A 23,605-nucleotide genomic window follows, 5' to 3' on the forward strand; every position below is an offset into this window, starting at 1 on the left:
GCAACTACGGAGCTGGTCATTTCAAAGTCATTCCGAACAAATTTACCTGAAATGAAAGGAGATTAGGAAAAGAGAGCTGTTCAGGTCGTCGTGCGTAACGGTGATCGTTGCCTGCGTAGGTAAAGTTGGGAGCTTCGTCGCCTAATCTCATTTTCCGACTCCCGAAAAGGCATGTTTAGAGCGGATGTTTCGGAACTTTGCTTGCTGCCTTCTCACTTAAATTTACAAATGACCTATGCACCCACTCCTCGTTCAATGTGCAGCAAGTACTTATGAAGCTGATGCTTCTAGATATATCGAAGCGTCAGAGCTATATATGCATTAGAGACTCGCAGCTGATCACACTGGTGGTTTGGGAAAGTTGGTAGATTATTGTTGCTATAACGGGCCCAAAGTATTGTGAAAATGTAAGTGAAGGTGCAGACACACTCTAAGCAAAAAGGGTGTGGTAGTTTCTCCCTTAAGGGTGGAACAGGAATGTATCATATATTTCTCCCTAAGAGGTAGAAAGATTCTGCCTTTAAGAGGGAGGAGCGCGTTTCTACCCCTAGGAGTGGAGGAAGATTTCCCCCTTTCGTGAACTAATGGAGGAGTGTTCCTCCCCTGGCAGCGTCACCCAAGCAAGGCTTGTCATGCGAGAAAGGCCTAGCGAGCTGATCGGTTTGAGGATCGAGGAAGTACAAATACGTAGGTTACCGTGGTTGTGTGCGCTTAAAATGCGCTAAAATAACAAAGAAATTACCTACCGAGCACCAGAACTGCGGTTAGCGAGCGATGTCGCCAATCGTATATGCGCGACTTCTTGCATTCGTCTCGCTGCGCGCCCCGCCTACGCGTTCAGAGCGAACGCGCCGCCGTAAACAAAGTAGAAGTCATACCGATTGCTTCCAAAATGCCGCCTTTATTTCCGAAAGGCTCGTAACCCCGCCGTTCACCGCACTCGAGATCACAAGCATCCAGTGCGGCCGTTTGAGAACAACCAGTTGTTGTTAGTCGACTTACCTTGCTACAACCGATGCATCAAAACGCGGATCGTCTGCAATCTCAGCGCAAAGGCAATGCAGGCAACACGAAAAACGTATCCGTCGCTGTCGCAACCATCGCAACCGTCCGAGCGAGGAGATGACAATGCTCGCCCCCTGGCATGCTCGAAGTAAAGCAACCGTAAACGTTTTAAAATGACCGATAGATAATGCAAAAAAAAAGTAGGGTTGGGGGCCCTAGGGCAGCTACTAAGCATCACCATCAGTGGCCTTGGTTTCCTTTAGGGATAACGTGTATTATTATAGCCAACATCACAGAGGCCGCATGTGGGCGGGCACATATTGGGAAGAAACATAGCACAACACAGCGACATACACTTCATTAAAGGCACTGTCAACGCACAATACACGCAACACACAACATCGCAAGCATAATACACCACAACATATAGTACACTTTTGACATGTCCGCATGACCACAAGCCACAACTAAACATTGAAACGGCGACAAAGTATTTATAACCCTGATCGCCGAGAATGAATAGGAACAGTGAGATCGTTGCTTGTTTCGATACCCCACGGCAGTGCGTAAGCCTTAGGTGGGTTTTGTTATTTCATCAAATGTAACCCGTGCAATTGCAAACTTTTATTAATTTGAGGTTTTGTAAGAAGTAGTAAAATAGCTCAAAGAAGAAAAAACGTTTCACGAAACAGTGCGGCAGGTATGTTTGGGTAATGATACTTCTTGTAAAATAGCTCAAAGAAAAAAAAACGTTTCACGAAACAGTGCGGCAGGTATGTTTGGGTAATGATACTTCTTGCCTCGCCTTCGCTATTTTACCGTAGAGCGCACCGCTGGTCTGGCAACCATTCAGCCAAGATGTTGCTGAATGGGGGCCTCTTGTTGTTGGTAACTGATGCTTCAATATGCTGCGGTCCGTGCTCGTGGACGAAAAAATGGGCAGTTTGCTATCATCGCTGACCTCTTTTACTCTTGGGTGTCAGTATAAAACGTCCACAAATGCAGTAGTAACGTTGAACAGGGCGCAGACGAGTCGCACACAGCAAGCATGCAGCGGTGCCCACAGAATGTGCTTCAAACACACGGCTGGCGAGCCGTGCGTTAGCGTGGCGGGCACATGGTAAAAATAAAAAGAAAGACAGCGAGAAAACAAGCAAGCAGCACACCATAGGGGAGATGTTGCTCATAGTCGTCGCATGCGCCCGATCGGCGAAAGCCACAGTGCAACGATGAACGGTTTCGTTTTCGGCGTCGGCGCCGACAGCAGATTGCAGACGACAGGGGAGAATATTTCCTCCCCCGTTTCGGTGTTTCGTAGAGGCCGTACAGAGGGCGCTACGTGTAATTAGCTAAAGGGAGAATCTCGCTGGTCCGGGGGAGAAAACCTTCGATTTCCTCCTTTTTTCTACCCTGCACGAACCATTTTTCGAGAAGCTAAACAATAAGGCTGGAATATTCAAAGCCCGCACGTTCTGCCATAATAATAGTAGGGTGCCACTATTTGCTTCCTTTTAGAAAAAAGTCAGAGGTACCTAGGATTAGAGCTATAGGTCCTAGCAGTTGGCCGTATATTGTGGGTGGTTATACGGCGTGAACATGTTCTCTTTTAATCAACACAAACACCGCACGGTTTCACTAGTGAACCTTAGATGTTCATATTTTTTATATTACCCCTAAAACGGGTACCCCGCACTACGGGGCTGGTGACGCGCATTGCCTGAGATGGTGACAAGTGCGACGAGGTTTCACTTATACCAATATAGTTTGCTGTATTGGTAGATGTTCACATGATACAACTTCACAAAGTATGAAACCGGGGCGAAATTTACAAAGAAAAATTGCTCATTACAACGCAAATTTTCCGATTGACAGGGACACTGTCAGCTTTTCCCTGTTGTGGTGCGATCAGCCCACTTGACGCCAGGGCAAGGCGCCGCGTGCATAATCACGAACTCTTTTTTTTTTTTCGGAGCCAAGTTTTGTTTAGCTAGACGTTCCGTTCAACGAGCACAAATGCATCACATGTAAAAATACCGAAATTTTAAGGAAATCATGTCAATTAAAACTCCATTGTGTACATGCGCTCTTTTCGAACCGTGCGCGCGTCTCCTTTGTCACAATGACCGATCACGGCAACAATAAGGCAAAGTGGACCAGTGACAAACCCAGAATTCATTTCCCTCTAAAAATGTGATCGCCGCTGTAGCATAACGCAATGTAAGCGCGGCCTTCCGCATCACGCGACGTCATACAGCATAGTGGAATCCGTATGCATGTCTGGCCTTGTCATTCATTCAACTTGCTTTTTCGAACGCAGCGGAAAAAAATCCGCGAACATTTAAAGAGCATATATTATAACAATGAGTTATTTCGTAATATATGTTTATGAATGATGAGCAAACATTTTATATCGCTTGGTCTTATGTGAACGATGACGCGATGAGTATCGGCTCCTTGGACACGTCAAGGCATTGTGAGCGGTTTTTTTTAACACGAAAGTGTTTTATGCCTGGATACACAAAGATTTCATTGACGTCATAGCCGTCATGAAAATGACGCCAGTACAACGAAGCAAGCGGCCTGTAAAGGGTGCACCCCTGCACACAGGGTCTTCTTGCGGGGAAGCTACCTTTATGACTAAAGAGTACGTTATACTTAGGGTTGTTCCTTCTAGGGTTTTATATTTTAACACGAAAGAGTTTTATGCCGGGATACACCAAGATTTGCAGACTGAAGATGAGCTATACATTGAATGCGGTGCGGCTTTCGACTTGGAACAACGTCGTCGACCTACTGAGGTAGCTCTACGTACTATGGGTATGACGTTGCACGTCGTTAGGCTCGACGTTAAGGTATAACCACATGATGAGGCAGAGCATGGGCATTATGACGGATACACCGATTCATATGGACTGCCCATTGACGATTACAGCAGCCGCCTGGGACTCATGGCTAATGCATCAATTCCATTTGTCTCCTGTATAACATACCCACCCGAAGGAGCAGTCAGCGCCATTCATTTGGATATAAATTCTTTTGCATACACAACTCCTCGCAATGGTTTATATCGGCATGACTAGCAGTTTATCTTTGCGAGAGCCCCCAGTGCCCCGCTTGTTTGTAAGAGCTATATAGTTCATCCAGGGCGCATTGACGTGCACCACAATACACTAACCGTTTTGTTTTCAAACCGCATGGGTATAAGTTTCAAACGGTAAGCGTAATGAAACGTTGACCGAGTCGTTAGTTATTACTGGGGGCGGAGCATTAGAGCGAGAGAACAATAATTATCCGCACTCATACGAGCCGGTATACGCTATGCTTCCTTGGACGCCATAAGTAGGCCATCTGTCTGCAACAGCACCACATTCCTATGTCGGAAGTGAATGTATGAAACTATGTAAGTATTTATTGAGGAAATGAGAAAGGAAAATCCACCAGCAGGCGCAAGCTTGCCACGCCTATATAGGGGCGGACACCGGAACGCCTGCTGGTGGAAACGATGCATTCGCCTTTTCGGTTTAACTCGCGCATTTCTCGCGCTTTCTAAAACAGTTACCTCGAAGGCGAACCGTCGGTTCCATCACTTCCGTTGAACAAAGTCATGTGCGTAACGTGTATCAATCGTTACGGGCAAAATTGATATAATAGTGAGCGGTTATTTGGAATATGAAAGGTATTAATCTATATAGGCGCAAACCAGTGCCACTGAACGCCACTGATCGCCCGTGGCGCGCGCACGCACGGACGCACGCACAAAACGTGCAGTTGTTCGCAAGCATGCATGCGTAAATATAACTTTGTTTGGATGTCCAGTCGAAACTCGCTTTAACGAAGCAGTATCGGGGCGGTAAATTAGTTCGTTATATCTGATATTCCTTGTAACAGTAGAGGTAAAAATCGGCCCTAACATATTGGCAATGTGGCTCGTGTAAAAACCGTAGATACTAATGCGCATTATTCTAGGCTTCGAGCCCGCTATAAACGAGGTAATCCTTAGCTGTCTCCTCGTGGCATTTCGAACTAAATGAACCGGAACATGACAACGTGAAATTACAGCCGGACAAATTTTTTTTGACAAAAGATGCCTGCTTTCTTATTTATTTGAAGAAGGATGGGATTCTCGTCTTGCGGCTTTTAATAACAGCACTGCAAGATGAAGTTTTCCACAATGTCCGCGCACAAAAGGGCCTTTTCTACTTTTGTAGTTCTACAAACTGTTGTCTTCTAACTTTTTACGTTGCTTTTTAAGGTATATATGTCGAGTTTAGAGCCTCGCGCGAACCAAATATTTCTTCGTTATAGCCGATATCGTACCGCTCTTGCGGTTTCGGCTTCGTTAGAAAAAGAAGGTTACTGAAATAAAGCGTGTCCATCCAAAGTTCGTATTCATTTCGCTATGGCCGATAATTCGCTATATCAGTGTTCGTTATAACGAGGTTCGACTGTATTACAATGACAGGCTAAGTACGAAAAGCCGGATTTCGGGGGATTTTCGCGCGCATTTCAGTGGAATTGGGCACGCCAAAATCCCATGCTCGCGTGCGCGCATTGGCAACATAGCGCCGTGATTCGGGTCAGGAGGCAGCTACCGCTTACGCATACGAAACGCAGACGTTGAAGCAGACAAGTTGAATACGCGAGCCGTCTAAACAAACGGTCAAATTGCGGCCCTACTTTAAAATACGGTCACCCACGGGTCGTACAATAACGCGAGCGATGCCCACGCTCACGTCCGCTGCTGCGCTGCCACGCTTCAGTAACGAGAATCAGCGCGCTCTTTACTGCGCACAGTCTCGACATCGCGCTTTGGTGTGTGGCCACTCGAATCGCGGATATATTGGCGTTCGTTGCTCGCTCTTGTCTTCGCGCCTCGAGACGTGTGCACTTAACGTCACTTTTCTCGGCTAATTGCGCGTGTGACTACCAGACGTGCTCGCAGCCGGCTTTTCCACGCCCTGCTTCGCTTCCATATCACCACGCGGGATTAAGTTCCCCAGCGTGTGCATAATTTTTGCACCAAGTAGGTGGTGCCAACGGCAGAGGAAAGAACCGAGTGGGGGCGACCAGAGTTAAAAAAAGAATTGGCGCCGAGATCTCACCACTGCAGGAGATTGTCTGCTCTTACGCGGCGAAATCTCCTTTTTTGAAAGTATATGCGGCTGTGGGTATGCACGCGGATGTCTTATCTTTCCCAGACTCCACGCTTCCTCTTGCCGTTGGGACGCAGTGCATGGAGCGTTCTGCAATGCTATATACGACCCGCCGCAGTGGCTCAGTGGCTAAGGCGTTGTGCTGCTGAGTACGAGGTCGCGGGTTCGATTCCCGGCCGCTTTTCCGATGGAGGCGAAAAGCAAAAACGCCCGTGTGTACGACATCTCGGCGCACGTTAAAGATCCCCAGGCGGTCAAAATTGATCCGGAGCCCTCCACTACTGCGCGCCTCATCGCCTGCGTTACGTCGGCGCGTCAAACCCTACAATCAATCAATCAATCAATCAATCAATCAATCAATCAATCAATCAATCAATCAATCAATCAATCAATCAATCAATCAATCAATCAATCAATCAATCAATCAATCAATCACTGCTATATACGGGAGAAATAGCGTGCTCGAGACCAGGCCATGAGCTCATTACACTGTAATGTTTATGAAGGCAGAATAAGTTGTTTGAAGAGTTTGGAAAGCTTTTTGAGCGTGCCTTTCGTGGTGAACCGGTGCACCGACCGTCAGTTACAGTTTAACAAATCTTGTTACTGAGCCAGTTAGTTCATATTTGAAGAAAAAAGAAAACGTGGCGTTAAAAGTCGCGGACGAAGATCAGATAGGACTGATACACGAGTCCGTATCAGTCGTATGAAGTCTTCGTCGAAGTAGGTTTTGTTTCTTTCTTTTTCTTTCTTCAGGTACAAGTTCGCGGCGGTATAGTACCCGCTCAGTCATACGTTCCTTCACTCCGGCATGACCAACGTCAGGTACTATCACGCACTGCCTGCTGTTTCACCGAGCACGGCTACCACAGAACAGGGAAGATTTCGGCTTCCTCGTAGCTCGTAGATGTTAATGCATAGTGAAGAAAGAAATCCCAAACTCCGCTTAAGAATCCAATTGTAATGCCAAGCCCAAGCCAAAAAAATCGGGTAGCGCCCTAGCTAGCCTCATCTGACACACAGTACGCAAGAAAGGATCATTTACGTCACGCAGAAACGAAAACCAATTGACAACTTGTCGCAAAAACAAATGCGAGAGAGAAAGACCCCCGACGCGCACCCGCCGAAACAAGTTCGTGCGGCTCGTTTGTTCCCACGCGGACCCCCATATAAACTCTGCAAACACACGACGCAGAGCCTGTACGTTCTTACGCGAACAATGCAGTACCTGAAGAACGTACCAGAGTTTGCTCATAAAAAACACGTTACACACTGAGGCTCCTGCAAATATTGAAAGGCCAGTGCCTTTCCATTTCTCGGCCTTTTCTCGCCGTTCAACAGCCTGCCTGTGCCAATGAGGATCACTATCAACTTAACTTTCCAACGGCACTCCCTAATACTTCGCTGGCATCGTCTGCGAGCTGATTCACTCAAACACACTCGGTGTAGTGTCTATGTAGCCATGCCAAAAAATCGGGTAGCGCCCTAGCTAGCCTCATCTGACACACAGTACGCAAGAAAGGATCATTTACGTCACGCAGAAACGAAAACCGATTGACATCTTGTCGCAAAAACAAATGCGAGAGAGAAAGACCCCCGACGCGCACCCGCCGAAACAAGTTCGTGCGGCTCGTTTGTTCCCACGCAGACCCCCATATAAACTCTGCAAACACACGACGCAGAGCCTGTACGTTCTTACGCGAACAATGCAGTACCTGAAGAACGTACCAGAGTTTGCTCATAAAAAACACGTCACACACTGAGGCTCCTGCAAACATTGAAAGGCCAGTGCCTTTCCATTTCTCGGCCTTTTCTCGCCGTTCAACAGCCTGCCTGTGCCAATGAGGATCACTATCAACTTAACTTTCCAACGGCACTCCCTAATACTTCGCAGGCATCGTCTGCAGCTGATTCACTCAAACACACTCGGTGTAGTGTCTATGTAGCCATGCCAAAAAACATCCCCCTCGCGAGGGGCACGATCAAATGCAGAGCATTTCCGCGGGGGCGCGCCTGCAAGTCGTATGGATTACGTATTGGTTGTTGTTGTAATTGTTGTCTTCCAGCGTAGACATTGTCGATGAAATCGCTGGTGAAACGTGAAACGTGCCGTGAACCCCCTGCCGCGGCTATGACGCAACGTGGAGCGGCTATGACGCAACGTGGCGCGGCTATGACGCAACACAATCCAACACAATCCACTTTAATCCAATCCAATCCAAACCAATCCAATCCAATCCAAGTCAAGCCAAGCCAAGCCGAGCCAAGCCAAGCCAAGCCAAGCCAATCCAATCGAATCCAATCCAATGCCCCTCGCGAGAGAGTGTTATAGCGCCAAAATCGCGCCACCACACGAACGCGTGATGTTGACGTCACGATCACGCCACAGATGTTAGCGACAGGAGCACGCGCGAACGACATATGTGGTTTAAGCGCGAACCGACCGCGGCGAGAGAGCGCGATGCGAGCGCCCCCACCTGTTCTTGCGCGCGAACCGACTGTTGATCAGCGCGAACCCAACGCGGCGAGAGAGGGTGTTGCGCACGTCCCCACCTGTTGTGCGCCCGAACCGAACGCGGCGAGAGAGGGCGTTGCGAGCGGAGAGAAGGCGAGGAGGACGCGGGGGAGAGGGCGCACCTGTGGCCGACGGTTGAATGAGTCAAGGATATAAGGCGTGTTCGTAACCTTCCATTCTGTGTCGGCTTTGTGGTGCAGTGGGTAGAGTGCCATGTACCTTGTGTTCCGCCCGCAGAGTCGTTGGTTCGAAACCTGGCGCCGGTAAGCATTATTTTTTTATATAGTGTAGGGGGAGCGATGCGGACTACGGACGCCAACGCGGGTGACATCGTGAGTTACTGAAATGCTCTGCATTTAAAAAGGGACACCCGCGTACACGAGGTCAGGTGCACGTCAAAGAACTCGAGGCTGTCTAGAATTCACCTTAAAACACTTTAGGCACGCCGCGTCGCCGACGTCTTGCTTGGACGAGTTAAGCGCTTAATTTCTTTTATGCGTAAGCATAAATTCATCAAACCGTCCGCCTCTTTTAATCGTAAACGCCACGGCAGTGAAGCCGGTGAAGCGCATTGTCCTGCGTACTTTCTGTTCGGCGTCGCTGTCTTTTTTCGCGTCTTTTTTTTTTTTTTTTTCAGAATGTATAAACACCAGCTCGCCCAACGCCCAACTTTCCATCGTGCTGAAGCCGGTGAAGCCGCCCCTGAGCCGTGCAATCTAAGGCAACCCCGTGGTTCAGCTTCACCATGCGCTCGAGTGACCAATCTGTGCCGACAACAAACCAACTACGGCGAATAACGGCTATGCGCACCAATTGGCTCGAACGGGGTGATCTGCGCTGTGGCACCGCGCAATTTCATTTCGGTATGCCACTGCGCAGATACAACTTTTGAACTAGAGTGTGAAGGCGGACTAGTTGGTTCATACTGATGGCAAAAAACAGCGCAAAGAAACTGAACGGAAGACAGCGCCCGTGTTTGCCTCTTTCGCGTCTTCCATTCAGTTTCTTTGCGCTGTTTTAAGTGCGAATGCACTTTATAAGCGACCCCAAACCATCCACCGCCGGCGGCGGCGGCGGCGGCGGCGTCCGCAGTGCTCCTCTATATTTAAAAAAAGAAACAGCATCCGGCGCCAGGTTTCGATCCGAGGACTTTGCGGCCGCAGCGCGACGCTCTACCGACCAAGCCACGGACGCGACGGTGATATCAGTGTTAGTGACGCGCCTTATATCTTTAACGCATTCAAACTACGTCGTCAGCGGCGTGCGTTGGCGACTCAGCGGCGTTATAGCGGCTTGATAACTGCGTGGTGTACACGTGATACTACAAACCCGATGGAAGGGATGGAAGAGAAGGCGGCGAGGCGGTGGGCTGCGGGGGCCGAGCGCAAGCGCCGCAAGCGGGCCGACAACCGTGCATTCGCACTTTCACATTCTCCCCCTCGGGGAAATGCGGGGGAATTTTTACGGGACGCAACGGCCGGAAATGGAGGTGAGTTTTTTGTTTTGCCATCAGAACTTTTGAGCCAAGTTGCCAACTCATATATGCTCGACATCGTCATTCTCCGAAATTTCATTGTCGGCGTCGTGCATTTGTCAACAGAATGCAGTGCGGTGAAGCTGAACCACAAGATTGTACGCGTTTCCGCTCGGTGCAACCTCGAATCCGTACTGTGATAACTGCGGATCACCGGAAACCGTGGAACACCTACTGTTAGAGTGCCCCGCTTACATAGTCCAAGGTGCCGTATGGAGCAGGAGATCGAGCACCTACGCCCACGACCAATCAGCTTAAAAGTACTCCTCGGTCCATGGTCCTCCCCTTCAGCTCCACGCAAAGCACTAGTGGCGTTATTCGAATACCTGGACGAGATCGATGTCACTGAACTGATTTGACATACTACGGAGATCGTGATGTTCATCGAACTGCTCCCACGAACTCCGCGATGTCTGTTTTTTTCTTTCTTACTTCTTTTCTCCTCGTTCTTCCGCCCTGTTGTCTATAGGGCCTTTTCTACCCTCCCCTACCCATTCCCCCGCCGAATAGCATGTAAGTGCAGAGATTCTGTCAAACCTCTCGGCTTTCTTCTTTAATAAAGAGCTTTCTCTCTCTCTCTCTCTCTTAGAGTTCGGAAAAGGGTGAGTTTAGCGGCCCGGTGCCGGTGCGCGCGTGTTGCGTGCGTGTGTGTGCGGGGGTTCCAGAGTGTAGGTGTGTGTGTGTGTGTGTGTGTGTGTGTGTGTATCTGTATTTGCGTGCGTGCTGGCGCGCCATGCACGAAAGAATAACCCAAAGTGGCCCGCGGGGCGTTGCGAGCGTTAGTCCTCGCGTCGGCGTCGTGGACGCAGGAGCATATCCGTTCTTACGCCCCTGTAACTAATCTGCAACAGATTGCCCTTCAATTTTGTCTCACTCCAGGCTCCGCTAACGCACCAGGAAAACCGGAACGTCACCAGTTAGGTTGTGTTGAAGATTGTGTTAGTTCCCGCACCATGTTTTCATTTTCCGCGCGTACTTGAGAGATGAACGGTAGAAAATGGCACGCTTAAACAGACACGAATTTCCGGTACCAGATACTCGAGCCTTAGGAAGAAGTGTATCGTGCTCAGGTTTGCGCGTGTGCTGGATGGATCATGGAAAGGCGTAGAGCACGAGTCGCCACACGCGGCTTCTCCTGTACACATTCGTCTGAATGGTCCGTCGTTTGATGTCGCCTCGTTAAAAGGAGAGCGCCGTGACTATTCGAGCGAGTGGTGCGCGGCTCTTTTGAGTGCGATGAAGGCGGTCTGAACGAAGACGATTTCGTGGAAGAGGAATGCGTCGCTGGCCTTCGGCGCGCGCGTACGAAGTGGCGCAACCAGATCAGACGAGTCGATCTCGCGCCATGAGCAGCCGCCCGAATAAAGAGGACGCCGCACCGGACGCGGCCGCGGGAGGGGGAGTTCGATATCATACTGCCCAAGGTTAATTCCCGTCGCCGCGGCACGAGAGAATCGCTTTTTCCAGCCGGCGTACGCGCTGATCACTCGTAAAACACTACAAGTCGCAGGAATCCATCTAGAAACCATCAAACACGGCGTCTGCATGCTATTGCGGAGTACTTCCGAAGATTATGTGATGAAGGAATCCGTACATTTTATGTGCCGGTCGCCCAATTTGACGTCCGACTTAAAGGGACGGGCTGAATTTTTACGGCTTCCACGGCAGTTGTGATCGCTTCAAAACAACATTGGCCTGTTTCTGAAAAGCGTTATCTGGCGTTCCTCGCGAGCTAGGCTCAGGGAGGTGCGTGCGTGCCACCGCTGACCTGTATACACAGCAACCTATCCCTTATGAAAATGAACTTTTCCTTTCTGTTTACTTTGTGTCTCCTGCATGTTGACTGTGTGGCCTTTCTTTTGACTTTTCCTTTGTGTTACCTCTAGGACATAAACAGGCTGTGTACTTTTTATAGACTGCCGGATAAACAGCCATGATGTTTTACCTTTATATGTACTATGGTAAAGACAAAGTTTAAATTTCTATACGAAGATTTTATTTCGGATGAGAGGTATAAAACTTTAAAAATGACTTGCTTTCTTCTCTTTCTGAGTTCCGCAATGCTATTGCCCATGTGTGTACTCAAGGCAAAATGAAGTCAAAAGACTTTGGCCTGTTTCCCCTGTGTTGCCTCTAGGACAAAGGCTGTAAGATAGAACTTGAATTTGCTGTCTTAATTCTTCTGTGTGCCGTAATGCTGTTGCTTATGTATGTACTGAAGGCAAAATGAAGTCAAAAGACTGACTTATGTCTTTTGTGTTGCCTCTAGGACACTGGGAGGAAGGATAACTATTTGTTGCCTTACATTCTTTTTCTGAAGATTGTGCTTCCTCAGGTAAACATAAAGTCGACCATGTAAGCCTTAATTATACTCGAAAGGTTAAGTTTTTTGGCTTGGCTAGAGATGGTAAGAAACAATGCCGATGGTTTGTGGAAATTCTGCAGCACTGTATACGTTATTTCGTGCTAGTGAGGTCTGATAAATTCGCAGAATTAATATTACCAACTGGTACGTTTGTATGAAACAGTGGCGTAAGAAGGATACATATTGAACGAGGCTGTTCGAAGTGCCTCGTCCCTCCCATTACGAAAAAAAAGTGGGAGGGAGAAGAATATACAGACCAGAAAAAGTAAAAAGAACACAAAAAGCCGAATAGAAAACGAAGCAATGAAAACAAAAACAACCTAAAAAGTGGCTTCCGATTGTCCTAGTCTGTGTTTTCCTTCAGGGTCGTTGTAAAATGGCTTACCCTTGCAACTAAATGCTGAGCGGTGTACTGTTTTTTGGGGCAGAGCTTGCGGTAGAAATATATTGCGACAGAAAAAAAAGGGACACAGCCAGACGAGAGCAACAACAATGTCAAAATATAACCTAAGGCAGAAAAACTTTAATTAAAGCACGGTTAAAAAAAAAAAAAAACAAAGGTCATTAAGCGGGTTTCGAACCTCCGCCCTTTGAATCAGTAGGCGAGTACTTAACCTCCAAGCCACCAGGACAGTATTCAATCAGGTCGTAAACCTAGGTGTAAATACTTGAGCTCACATAGTCTTGCTAAGCCTCCATTTGAGTGAATTGTTTGCCTGCGTGGATTTGACGCACGGTGCTTTTGTGTGCGTGCGTGCGTGCGTGTGCGTGTGCGTGTGCGTGTGTGTGTGTGTGTGTGTGTGTGTGTGTGTGTGTGTGTGTGTGTGTGTGTGTGTGTGTGTGTGTGCGCGCGCGCGCGCGCGCTCGCATGTGTGTGTGTGTGTGTGTGTGTGTGTGTGTGTGTGTGTGTGTGTGTGTGTGCGTATGCGTGTGCGCGTGTGTTTGCGTATGTCTGCGGGGAATAATTTTTTTATCCGGCCGTTCTGTTTGTGAAAAGCCCACAAACAGTGAATGGTGAATGCTTGGACGCTGAACAAAACACAAAACAGTCAATCTAGATGTAGATGACGATGATAATAACTTCGTTTGTTAATCCATTTTTATTCGCTTTTGAGTAGCAACAACTTACGACAACAAAAGACGTTGCTCGCATCAAGAAAATATACTGCCATTATATATATCTTTGCTATTATCAACTTTAACAAAATACTATAATGGCGTCTGCCTAGTTTGCTTCAGGGGTGATGATGAAGGAAGAAAGTAACTGCTAAAACTCTATGACTGCTAGGTAGCCAACTGTAGTAATAAGTCTAGTCTAGGCTAGCATATATGCAGTCATTGTTATAGGTGCGCAAGAAAAGACGTGGTTGGTTCGTTGTGCGTGGTTTTGGTGGTTTGTTTCCGATTTGCTGGTGTTACGTGAATTACTACGTGCTCCTCCTGCCGTAATATTACGTGTTAGTGCTCTTGTGCCACCTGAAACATCGTGAGTGCTCGCAAAGCGTCTGTGTCGTCGCCGTACTGCGCTGCTGTAGCAAACGCACATCGAGGTCGCCATTTGACAAAATACCTGACAAGTTGTGCGTGCCTACGTGAATCAAGAGTCTCTACTGCAAGTTCCAGTCTGTCGACGCGACGTGTGAAAAATGCTGCGTGTTCTGCCGTAAGTAATTGTTTATCGTGGTGCATGTTAAAATTTTATTACGCGTTGCCGCAGTGCTGTTTTGTTAAACGTGTTGAGTATATTCCTTGGTGTTCGGCTCGCCGCGCTTCTTTTATTGTAAATTAGCGGCTGCGTCGGCGCGGTCATAATGAGCTTCCAGGAGCGGCGGCCAGTATGCTGTGTGAGTGATCGACCCCCTTGCCATTGCCGGCAACGAAAACATTATGCTGACGGCCCAGCGGCCGCCGCTTGGCTTGGGTGGATTCGACGCTAAAGCTTGTTGCATGAAAAAAAAAAAAGAAAACCGCGGTAATGGTTGTAAAACAAAACGCCCACTCCCCGATTTTTTTTTTTTAGGAGGCAGTTGACCCACAGTATATTTTTTTTACAGGACGTAGGCAGCTTAGCATTGTTCTAACGTGTAGTTTTCGTTTACGGGTAAAGAAATGCAAGGAGGCTGCATTACATTTGTAGTTATAATACGTAAGAGTTGCATATACGTTGAATTTTCAACATTTAAGCATTGCTAGCAACTTTATAAGTAGTACCACATGCACAAGGTCTTTAGGCAGTGAACATTTGACCAGATAATTGTTTAGACGTCGCAGCTTGAAAACATGCTGTTCCAGTCTGCATTGCTGGTGCAGTCACAGGGCAGCTTTCGCTGTTTTAATGCAAGAAATTTTTCCACCTTCCTAAGCTCATCCAGCATCGTCATGATCAGACAGAAATTCTTGTGTGGTGTGACATTATTTGTAGCTGGCTTGCATAAATTGTGTTGACCGTAACATGTTGAGCATGGGTTAAACGTGTTGATTCTTACAAATATGCATGTGATGGGGATACAATCACGGTGCGAAAAAGATTCAACAGAGCGTGGGCTTGCCACCGTGCTCCTTCACCATCCTGTTTTTTCGTTTCGTCAGCATTTCAACTTGCCTACCCCTTGGAGGTATTGGCACGCTGAGACGTTCACCATGTGCCTCAGAGAGAATTTTAATGGCACCATGAAGACAAAATACAAGTTTGTGTTATTCGAAAGATTTCGTGTGGTATGGTGCCCCCAGCACTTGTCCAAATGCAAACGATGCTTTATTCACTGAGAAATTCATTAATTTAAGCTAAAATTTTGGTTTTCCCGCTAAATCGTGCATTTTCAGGGTCTGCAATGACATCACAGGAACCGACCGCTCTGCAGCCGATTGGGAAACCTTCTTTACCGTTAGTTAACCTAGATGGTGCCACCATACCGTGGCAAGCCGCTTTCTGCTTTTGTTTTGTTTTTACCGTATTTAAACGTGGCTTGTTTTTGTTCAGCGAGAAAATAATCGTTTCGTGAAACATAGTGCTCGCTCCACAAATATGGTCACGTAAGACACCGTTGCTTGTGTCAATCGGCCATTGTTGTCCGAGCAACCCCAAAGCCCCGCAGTCCTGTGCAGCTAAACCAAGCATAGTGCGCGCAGTACCATCAGCAGTACGCATCGGTACTTCTATGCTTACGTGTGCTTTCCTAACCTTTACTGTTGGTCCCACCATTCTTACTACTGTAAAAAGAATGTGCCCTAAATTTAAGCGCAAATAGTTCGTTCGGCAAGCTTATAGCCTCTGCCTAATTCGCGTTTGCTGTTGCCGCCCTCCGCTAACTGCAGAGCTGGCTGGTATGACATAGGTTCTGTTGCGGGAAATGAGCTAGTGGGTCGCATGGCCATTTCCTTTGTTCCTAATTTGTAGCTTATTTGAGTGGAGTTTATGTTAAAAATGGTGTCAGCGTGATTCTAGCAACAGAATCCTTTGAATGAACCAAACTTGTGTTTTCTCTTCATGGCTCCTTTAAAAGCCGTAACCACGTTTCGCACCCTCTGGACCAGAGAATATGCTTGCACAGTGGAAATCTGGGGCCACAGATTTCTACCACCTAGGGATATTTAATAGGCTTAGTTTAACATTAATTCAGTGTAAGGATGCTTCTGTTCCTTTAAAGTATGGCTGAAAGCGTAAGGATTGTCATGTATGTACAGTGCTCACGGATTGAAACGCGACACTGCAAGCGCGTGGCCTGCGCTACATGCAGCGCCGCCAGTGGACGCCCGTGGAAGCTAGGTGTTGCATTGTGGTATACCACGAGGATGAGAGTGTTTTGACCATAAGCTTGCTGCTTCCGGTTGCCAATAAGCGGGGCAGTGGTTCCCCGCAGCGACAGCGGTGCACTGTCAGCGACAGCGGCGTCCATGGACGGCGCTGCATGTATTGGCGGCCACGCGCTCGCAGTGTTGCGTTTCAATCAGTGAGCACTGTACTTATTTTTTAGCTTGAAAGAACTGAAGGTGCCTTTTTTGCACCTACAAAAAACAAATTCTGTCATGTCCTGTCAGAGCGAGTATTTCACGGCATTATACCACATATTTACGGCTTGTTTACTACTTGAACTTCCATTTTTTACAGGGCCAGGTGTTTGACATGGAGGATGTACGTTGTGAGCTACCAGAAGAATTGGCTGCCTCCTGTTTCTATCTATCCTGCACGACCTGTAAGTGGAGTTCATTACGGCTGTGAAATGCATGAAAATCTCGATTTTGAAGGCTGAGAGAACATGAAAACATAGAAAACCATTGTGGCATTCTTGTGGTACCTTAGTGATATTAAGACATAAGAACATTGCAGAGATGGGGCAAAAAATAAGGAACCGATGAGGGTGAGAAACTTCCTGGTACCTTTCTTATTTTTTTTGTCGCATCAGGGCTGCGTCCTTGCTCCATGAATTAATTAATAACGACTTTGTCACCCTTGTTCACTGTGGTAGTTGCGTGGTGCCCACAGACAGTGTGTGGGGATTTTTCTTCTACCGCCTATTACAGATGAATTAGATCTTTAGACTTCTACTCAAAAGTCATATTATGGATTACATTACATGAGTGAAACAATTCCATGCACCCAGAAATAGAATTTAGGTGAATTCACTTCAATGCCCTAGATGCAACTTGTGCCTAGCAGTGAAAAGGGTGTATTGCGTGCCTTTTTGCCACTGTGTTTCATGTAGTGTAATGAGTCTCACTGGCCATCATAGCCCCCCCCCCCCCCCCCCCCGAACAGCTATTTACTCTAGCAAATATAATGATGGTCCTAATTGTAGAAGGGTACCCGCCGCGGTGGCTCAGTGGCTAAGGCGTTGCGCTGCTGAGCATGAGGTCGCGGGTTCGATTCCCGGCCGCGGCGGCTGCTTTTCTGATGGAGGCGAAAAGCTAAAACGCCTGTGTGTACGAGATTTCGGCGCACGATAAAGATCCCCAGGTGGTCAAAATTAATCCGGAGCCCTCCACTACGGCGCACCTCATCGCCTGCGTTGCGTCGGCGCGTTAAACCCTACAATCAATCAATTGTAGAAGGGTACTCAGCAATTGAAGAAAGAGCTGTGGGGGGTTCTGGTTTGTGTATCAGACTTTGTTTGGAATATTGTTATGTAGCCACGGATAATGCAGGGTTTTTGTAAAAATATAGATTATCGGAGCAAACTTGTGCTCCGCAGTAAACATAAAATAACACAAACCTTGAAGGAGTCAGCAAAGGGACGTGCATGGATGAGCGTTGGCGAATTGAATGCTGCAGGGTTTCTTTTGCACTCATTCATTTAGATCGAGAACATTTTCAATAAAAAACAGGAAAAGCTAGGATAGGGATCGCAAAGCAACACCCTTTCCATATCAAACAGGACTGCTGGTGCAGCATACAAAGGAAAAAGGGGAAAAAGACGGTTCCATTAAAAAAGGATAAGATTGCAGGGTGTGGCCAGGTGCTTGTAACAAAATATTTTGTAAACAAATCAAATGGCGTGGTTGGGGGCAATATTATGATGTTTATAGTAGGAAAAACCTGCATTATTTCCGAACAGTATGAATGCTCTGTGTGCAAACATATGCAAAAATGCTTGTGTGTTTTTAGCATTTGAGTGCACGTTACAGAGTAGTCAGCTCAAGTTACTGCGGTAGCTTTCCTCATTGCTGGTAAGCATAAACCCTGAAATTAAATTTGCTGTATTCGACCGCTTTAACCCTTTCACTGTCACTGATGTCCTGGTTTGTCTTCGAATTTCTCCTCCACGGTTTCACTGACATACCGGTGCGTTTTCTGTTGTGCGTTGAAAAATTCGTGCCATGGTGCAAAGTTGGCGCACCTGCACTGTTTGTGCTATCTGTCAAATCTTTCTAGTAGCTTGTATTTTCACAAAGTACAGAGTGACCACGCCCAGCTTTCGCTGCTTGGGGGTCACTCCGTGCACTGTACATCTGTTGGGATGAGTGACCACGTGGCACGCGTGCAATGATGGGTGCAAGTGTGCTATCCACCACGTTTTTCTAGGGTTGTTTTTTATTTCTGTTCCCGTGTCTGCTACCCATCAACACAAGGAAATATAAAAAGTGAGGAGCCAACCTAGAGGTTGGTCAGTTCATGGTGATGTACATTTTGCTTTTTGTAAGCAAGCACAGACAAACAAACTAGACAATGCAAGTGCTGTCTCGTAAACGAAATGCACAATAAAACTGCTGGCTTTATAGGTTCCAAAGAACGCGTAGACACAAGCAACTACTCATGATGACGACTGATCAATGCCTGTCTTAGCATGTTCATGCAATTTTATGTTGCCTTCCCTGCCCCCCCCCCCCCCATATTGCTTTGTTCCCACAGTGCTGCTGCAATAATCTCATCTCAAATGTTCTTGCGAGGCTGTATAAATGCCCGTCATGAGGAGGCCATGAATCTAAACAGTACTTAGTTCTGGGTTGTGTTGCCTATGTAACAGTATGTCATATTTGATGTTCGTAAGCTCATTAGTTAATTTATGTGGTCTAAATTTTGTGGCTAATTTTGCAACCTAGAAGTTATACCTTCTCTTTCAGGATACTTGGTTCAGTTTTGTATGGGAACACTCCTTTATATTTATAAGCATAACCAGCAAATGTTTGAGACGTGTTTGTTTAAACCCCTTCATATGCGATCAATGCGTTTGTCATTTCAGGTTCAAGCGTGGCAGTGGCTATCCCGTCCTGTGAGGGGTAAAGATGAGGCGACACCTGGTGTGGCAGGCGGCAGCAGCACGTATGGATCCAACCTGAATAAAATAGTCAGGTTTGCAAGAGTCGTGTGATTCATGTGATTTTCGTCAGCTTGCTCTTACAGAAACAGCTGCAGCATGAAACAGTGACTGTGGAGCTGGCTGACATTTTCTACATGCAGCTGGCTGTGGGGCACTGTTATTTGACAGCATGCAAAGGGCACTCAAAAGGTGGAAGCTTGTGGGATACGTAGAGGACGGAAACATAAAGGATTCTTGGAGGACGCAGAAAGTCGGTGGCGAAATTTCAATACAGGGGACACACAAGGGACGAATGCGGTCTGTTGCCTTCAAGACATATAGGGGACACACAAAGGCCGTATGGTGTCTGTGTTGCCTTTGGGAGATAGACTGGACGCATGGAGGACGGAAACACACGGGACACTTGGAGTACGCAGAAAGTCGGTGGCGAAATTCCAACACAGAGGAAACACACAGGACGCACGCAGTCTGTTTCCTTCGGGACGCAGACTGTCTTTTGACTGGACATAGAAATTTTCATAAGGGATAGCCGCTAGTCATACTTGCTGCCGCCCCCCCCCCCCTTTTTGTCCCTTCTCAAAACTAAAGGAAACGCTTTTGGTAACGCATGCATGCTCATAGAGTACGTTATCGAGCCCATTGTATATGGTAATAATTTAAGAAGGCCCCATATTTATTTTAAATTTTGACTTCCCTGAAAACCAGACTCCCCACTATAGCCACCGCGCTCAACCCAGCCACGTTTAAAGGTATATAATTTTTATCCCGAAAAGAAAAGGACTGCCGGGAGGGACACGCACACTAGCAAACAGTAGCACTAAGCCAGCACCATAAACCTGTAATAATACATCTACAATAAAACAATTCAACGTTCAATATTTAGGTAATTATTTATCTTGCAGATACTATAGTTTCACGCTTGTGATGTCCACAGGGTTATTTAACCAACCTGCAATGGTGAAACGTGTGTTGCTGCCGTACCATCTTAATAGAAACACCTTTGGAAGAGACGTGACTGGGACAATTGGGTCAGGATAATTCCTCGCGACTCTACTTGTCTTGCCGTTCTCATGTAGAAAACGATTAACTGGAAAATTACAGTTGAAAGTGAAACTGCATGTGTTGAAGTGAGCTGGGCACTTGCGTAACTTTGAAAAAGACGTAAAAACGATACTGCTGGTTTTGATTTTTAATTCCGCTATCATTATTACAAAGGGTATACATTACTTGAAATCCGACAGGGCATCCGCCGGAAAGTTGGCTTTGCCGCAAATCGTATTCTGCTGACGGGCGCAAAAAAATCTCGGGCACAGAGCCACACACTACTTCGCTGTTAAAAATCTTGATCATCTAACGGCATTGAGAATTCCAACAACGCAATAGGTGCAAATTCGTATACAGGATAACGGTAACACATTCCTGAAAGACAGCGCTTTGGTGTACCTACAACGAGTCATGGCTAATATATGAAAAATTTTCGAAAAATATGTTGTGTGACTGCTCTTGATCGGACGGAGATAGCAATGAAGATCTGCGCAGATGGAAAGTTAAGCATGCAATCTTTGCACTGGAACAAAGCAGAGAAAAATGCCCCTAAAACGTAGTGATGGTAGCGGACGAGATCCCAACAATGCTTATCAAGCAGTTTGGTCCAGCGGGCAAGGCACACTTGATTAGCGCCATCGAACGCGCTATGGAATGAAATAAAGAGAATACCAACGCAGTGGCACGAAAGCAGGATGACTCTATAGCGGCAAAGGAGATAAGGACCGGGCGAGTTCGGCTGGTTACAGTGACATCAGTGCTCCACAGAGAAGTCGAGCTGTAGAAGTGGGTAGAGGACAGTGAACTGTTGGGAGAACTATTTCGGTCATTTCGGTGCTTAGAAAACAATACTTCTGTGTTAACCCAGTGTATCGAGATTTCGGCAATCCAGCACGGACCAACATGGGTAACCCTTCTAGACATCAACGGAGCTTATGAAAACGTACCCACATTTTCGGTGGCATATTTTGAAGGCAGAGGATATTGATGAAGAGTTTGTGCGGCTGCTCAAGGCAGTATATACAGATAGCAAGTCACAAATGGCTCGAGAAGTGCGCAGAGGCACAGAAACTGTACATAACCGCTTAGAAAATGGAAGTCATCCCGTTCTCGTTTAGCAACGGTGCTCACGCTTCACGGTAAAAGAATGAAAAAAAAAAAAACGAATTGATGAGTAAATTTTGCTTTGACTTTTCTTACCGAAGCAATGGAAAGCCGGTGGAGCATCGAATTCAGGGTATAAAGTACGCGGACAATATGATATTACTAGCAGTAGATAACTCGGAATAAGTACAGAAACTGGCGGACATCTGCGGGGGAAAAATGCGCGCCAATACACTTGTGAAGGTGTTTGGAAAGCGAAGCTGTAAACGACACCCACAACGATTACCCATGCGACGTTACTTGAATTCACAAAGAGTGAAACCAGAGACAAGTGAAATGCACTTAACCACACCCTTGATTACCTCACAAAGAGATGTTCTTTGCTAAGGTTAAATCAATGCATGATTCATGAATGGTGTTTGGTATAGTTGTATTGGTGAAGCACATTAGTGAAAACTCTTGTTTTATAAAATTAAAGGAAGCTCAAACGCAATGTTTTACGATCTCACTTCTCCTCCGTCTCTGCCGCCGCCGACGGAGGTGACGAGATCGGCGGCAGAGACGGAGAAGTTAGATGACATGCATTGGTGTGAGTTTCCTTTAATTGTTACTCCCTCCTAGCGCATGCGCAAGGCGCGCACACGGCCGCTACATGTGCCGTGGGCGGAGCTCTAAGCGGCGCAAGAGGTCGCGTAAGGCTATCACGTGGCATTCAGCGAGAACGCAGGGCGTAAACCCGCAGATGTGCTCGGTGAGTGCACCGTCTGTCTCCCCCGTCTCCGCATGCACTCGTAGCCCAATTGGTAAGACCATAGTCTCTCGCTACGTTGTCATTTCGTTCCAGGTTCAATTCCTGGCGGTGCCAGTAACTTCTTTTATTTGTTCGCGGGAGTTTTCTGTTGACACCAACGATCGTGACAGAACCCTTGGCGGGTAGAGGTAAAAAAAAGCAACATAAATGGGCCTACATCCTAACAGCAGAAATCGTGTGTGTAAGTATAGCTTGACAACTATCCAATGAACGTTGCATGGTATCAGTAACCATCGACATTTCCCATGCGCCCGAGGCACGGTGACCTGCCCAACCTACTAAATTCGTACATTCTGTTTTCACACAGCGCCATCCTCAGCGTGCGCTAAACAGATGGACGTTTCGGTGCAGCTTTCATGTCCACTAGTTGGCACCAAGACACTGTCCCTTTTCCTCAGGGTGACGCCCCTTTCTTGTCGACGTCCACGCAGACGCTGGAAAAAAGCTTCGAGCGCCAGAAGTACCTGAGCGTGCAGGACCGCATGGAGCTGGCGGCGAAGCTCAACCTAACCGACACCCAGGTCAAGACGTGGTACCAGAACAGAAGGTATATTACATCAACGTGCATGCTTCCATTGCAGTAGTATCGTTGTCAGGGTACCCTACTACGCGAAGGTAGCAATGTTGGTGAGTTTTTTATGTGTGAAACTATGAAAACTGACGGTACCGAAACGAGTATTAAGAAAAAATGCTCCAAAGTAGAGGCCTTCGCTTGATTGCATGAGTAACGAGGTATGCATTACCTGAATCTAACGTAAGGCATTGTTGGGGTACGTTCTGCGTTATGTCCGTTCTGCGGCGCCAAACATGGGAGGGCTCATGACTTGAATTCAAGCAGAAGCAGCCACGACCCACTTGTAAATGACTGGTGGGTTAACTGCCTAATCGCAGGCAACCATTATTTGTGGGTAGTTCACTTCGAAACAAACCCTTAAATTCGGCATAGATGTCCGAAATACGCGTGAAAAGAGTTCGCGGACAAATAAATTCACGCTTTATTTGTTCACAACTCATTCTCCCTTTAGTGACGTAATCAAAATCGCTATATCCTTGAAGTGAGCTGTAGCAAGATTATATTTAGCCACAGCTCTTTGCGACACTCAAGCTGTAAGCCCCGTCTGGCATATATGCATGGCCGTGCCTAATAAAAACACAGAGTACAAATTAACCGAGTCAAAAATTTTTAACCGACGCCCAGTCGGTTAAAAATTTTTGACCCGGTTAGTCGGCCGGCTTTAATCAGCAAATTGATGGATTAATCGGTGGCGTTGGCTTGAGAAGAAAAAGATAACAAATAAAATTTTAATGATAATCATAGA

General features: G+C 47.0%; 1 protein-coding gene and 1 long non-coding RNA gene across 2 annotated transcripts in view; both read left to right on the forward strand.

The window, feature by feature from the left end:
* LOC144139242 (uncharacterized) overlaps positions 1–23,605 on the forward strand; it is a 43,841-nt gene that overhangs the window by 15,525 nt on the left and 4,711 nt on the right. Inside the window, exon 2 of the mRNA XM_077671659.1 lies at positions 22,718–22,833. Coding sequence (XP_077527785.1) covers positions 22,718–22,833 — 116 coding nt within the window. The remainder of the gene's footprint in view (positions 1–22,717; positions 22,834–23,605) is intronic.
* On the forward strand, positions 13,925–19,369 carry LOC144139223 (uncharacterized). Its single transcript, XR_013316104.1, has 3 exons — positions 13,925–14,235; positions 16,681–16,765; positions 19,250–19,369. It is a non-coding gene; the product is annotated as an uncharacterized LOC144139223 (long non-coding RNA).

This window comes from Haemaphysalis longicornis, unplaced genomic scaffold, assembly GCF_048455015.1.
Source record: "Haemaphysalis longicornis isolate Haplotype H1 unplaced genomic scaffold, Haemaphysalis longicornis Haplotype H1 scaffold_1, whole genome shotgun sequence".
In the NCBI taxonomy this organism is placed as follows: domain Eukaryota; kingdom Metazoa; phylum Arthropoda; class Arachnida; order Ixodida; family Ixodidae; genus Haemaphysalis; species Haemaphysalis longicornis.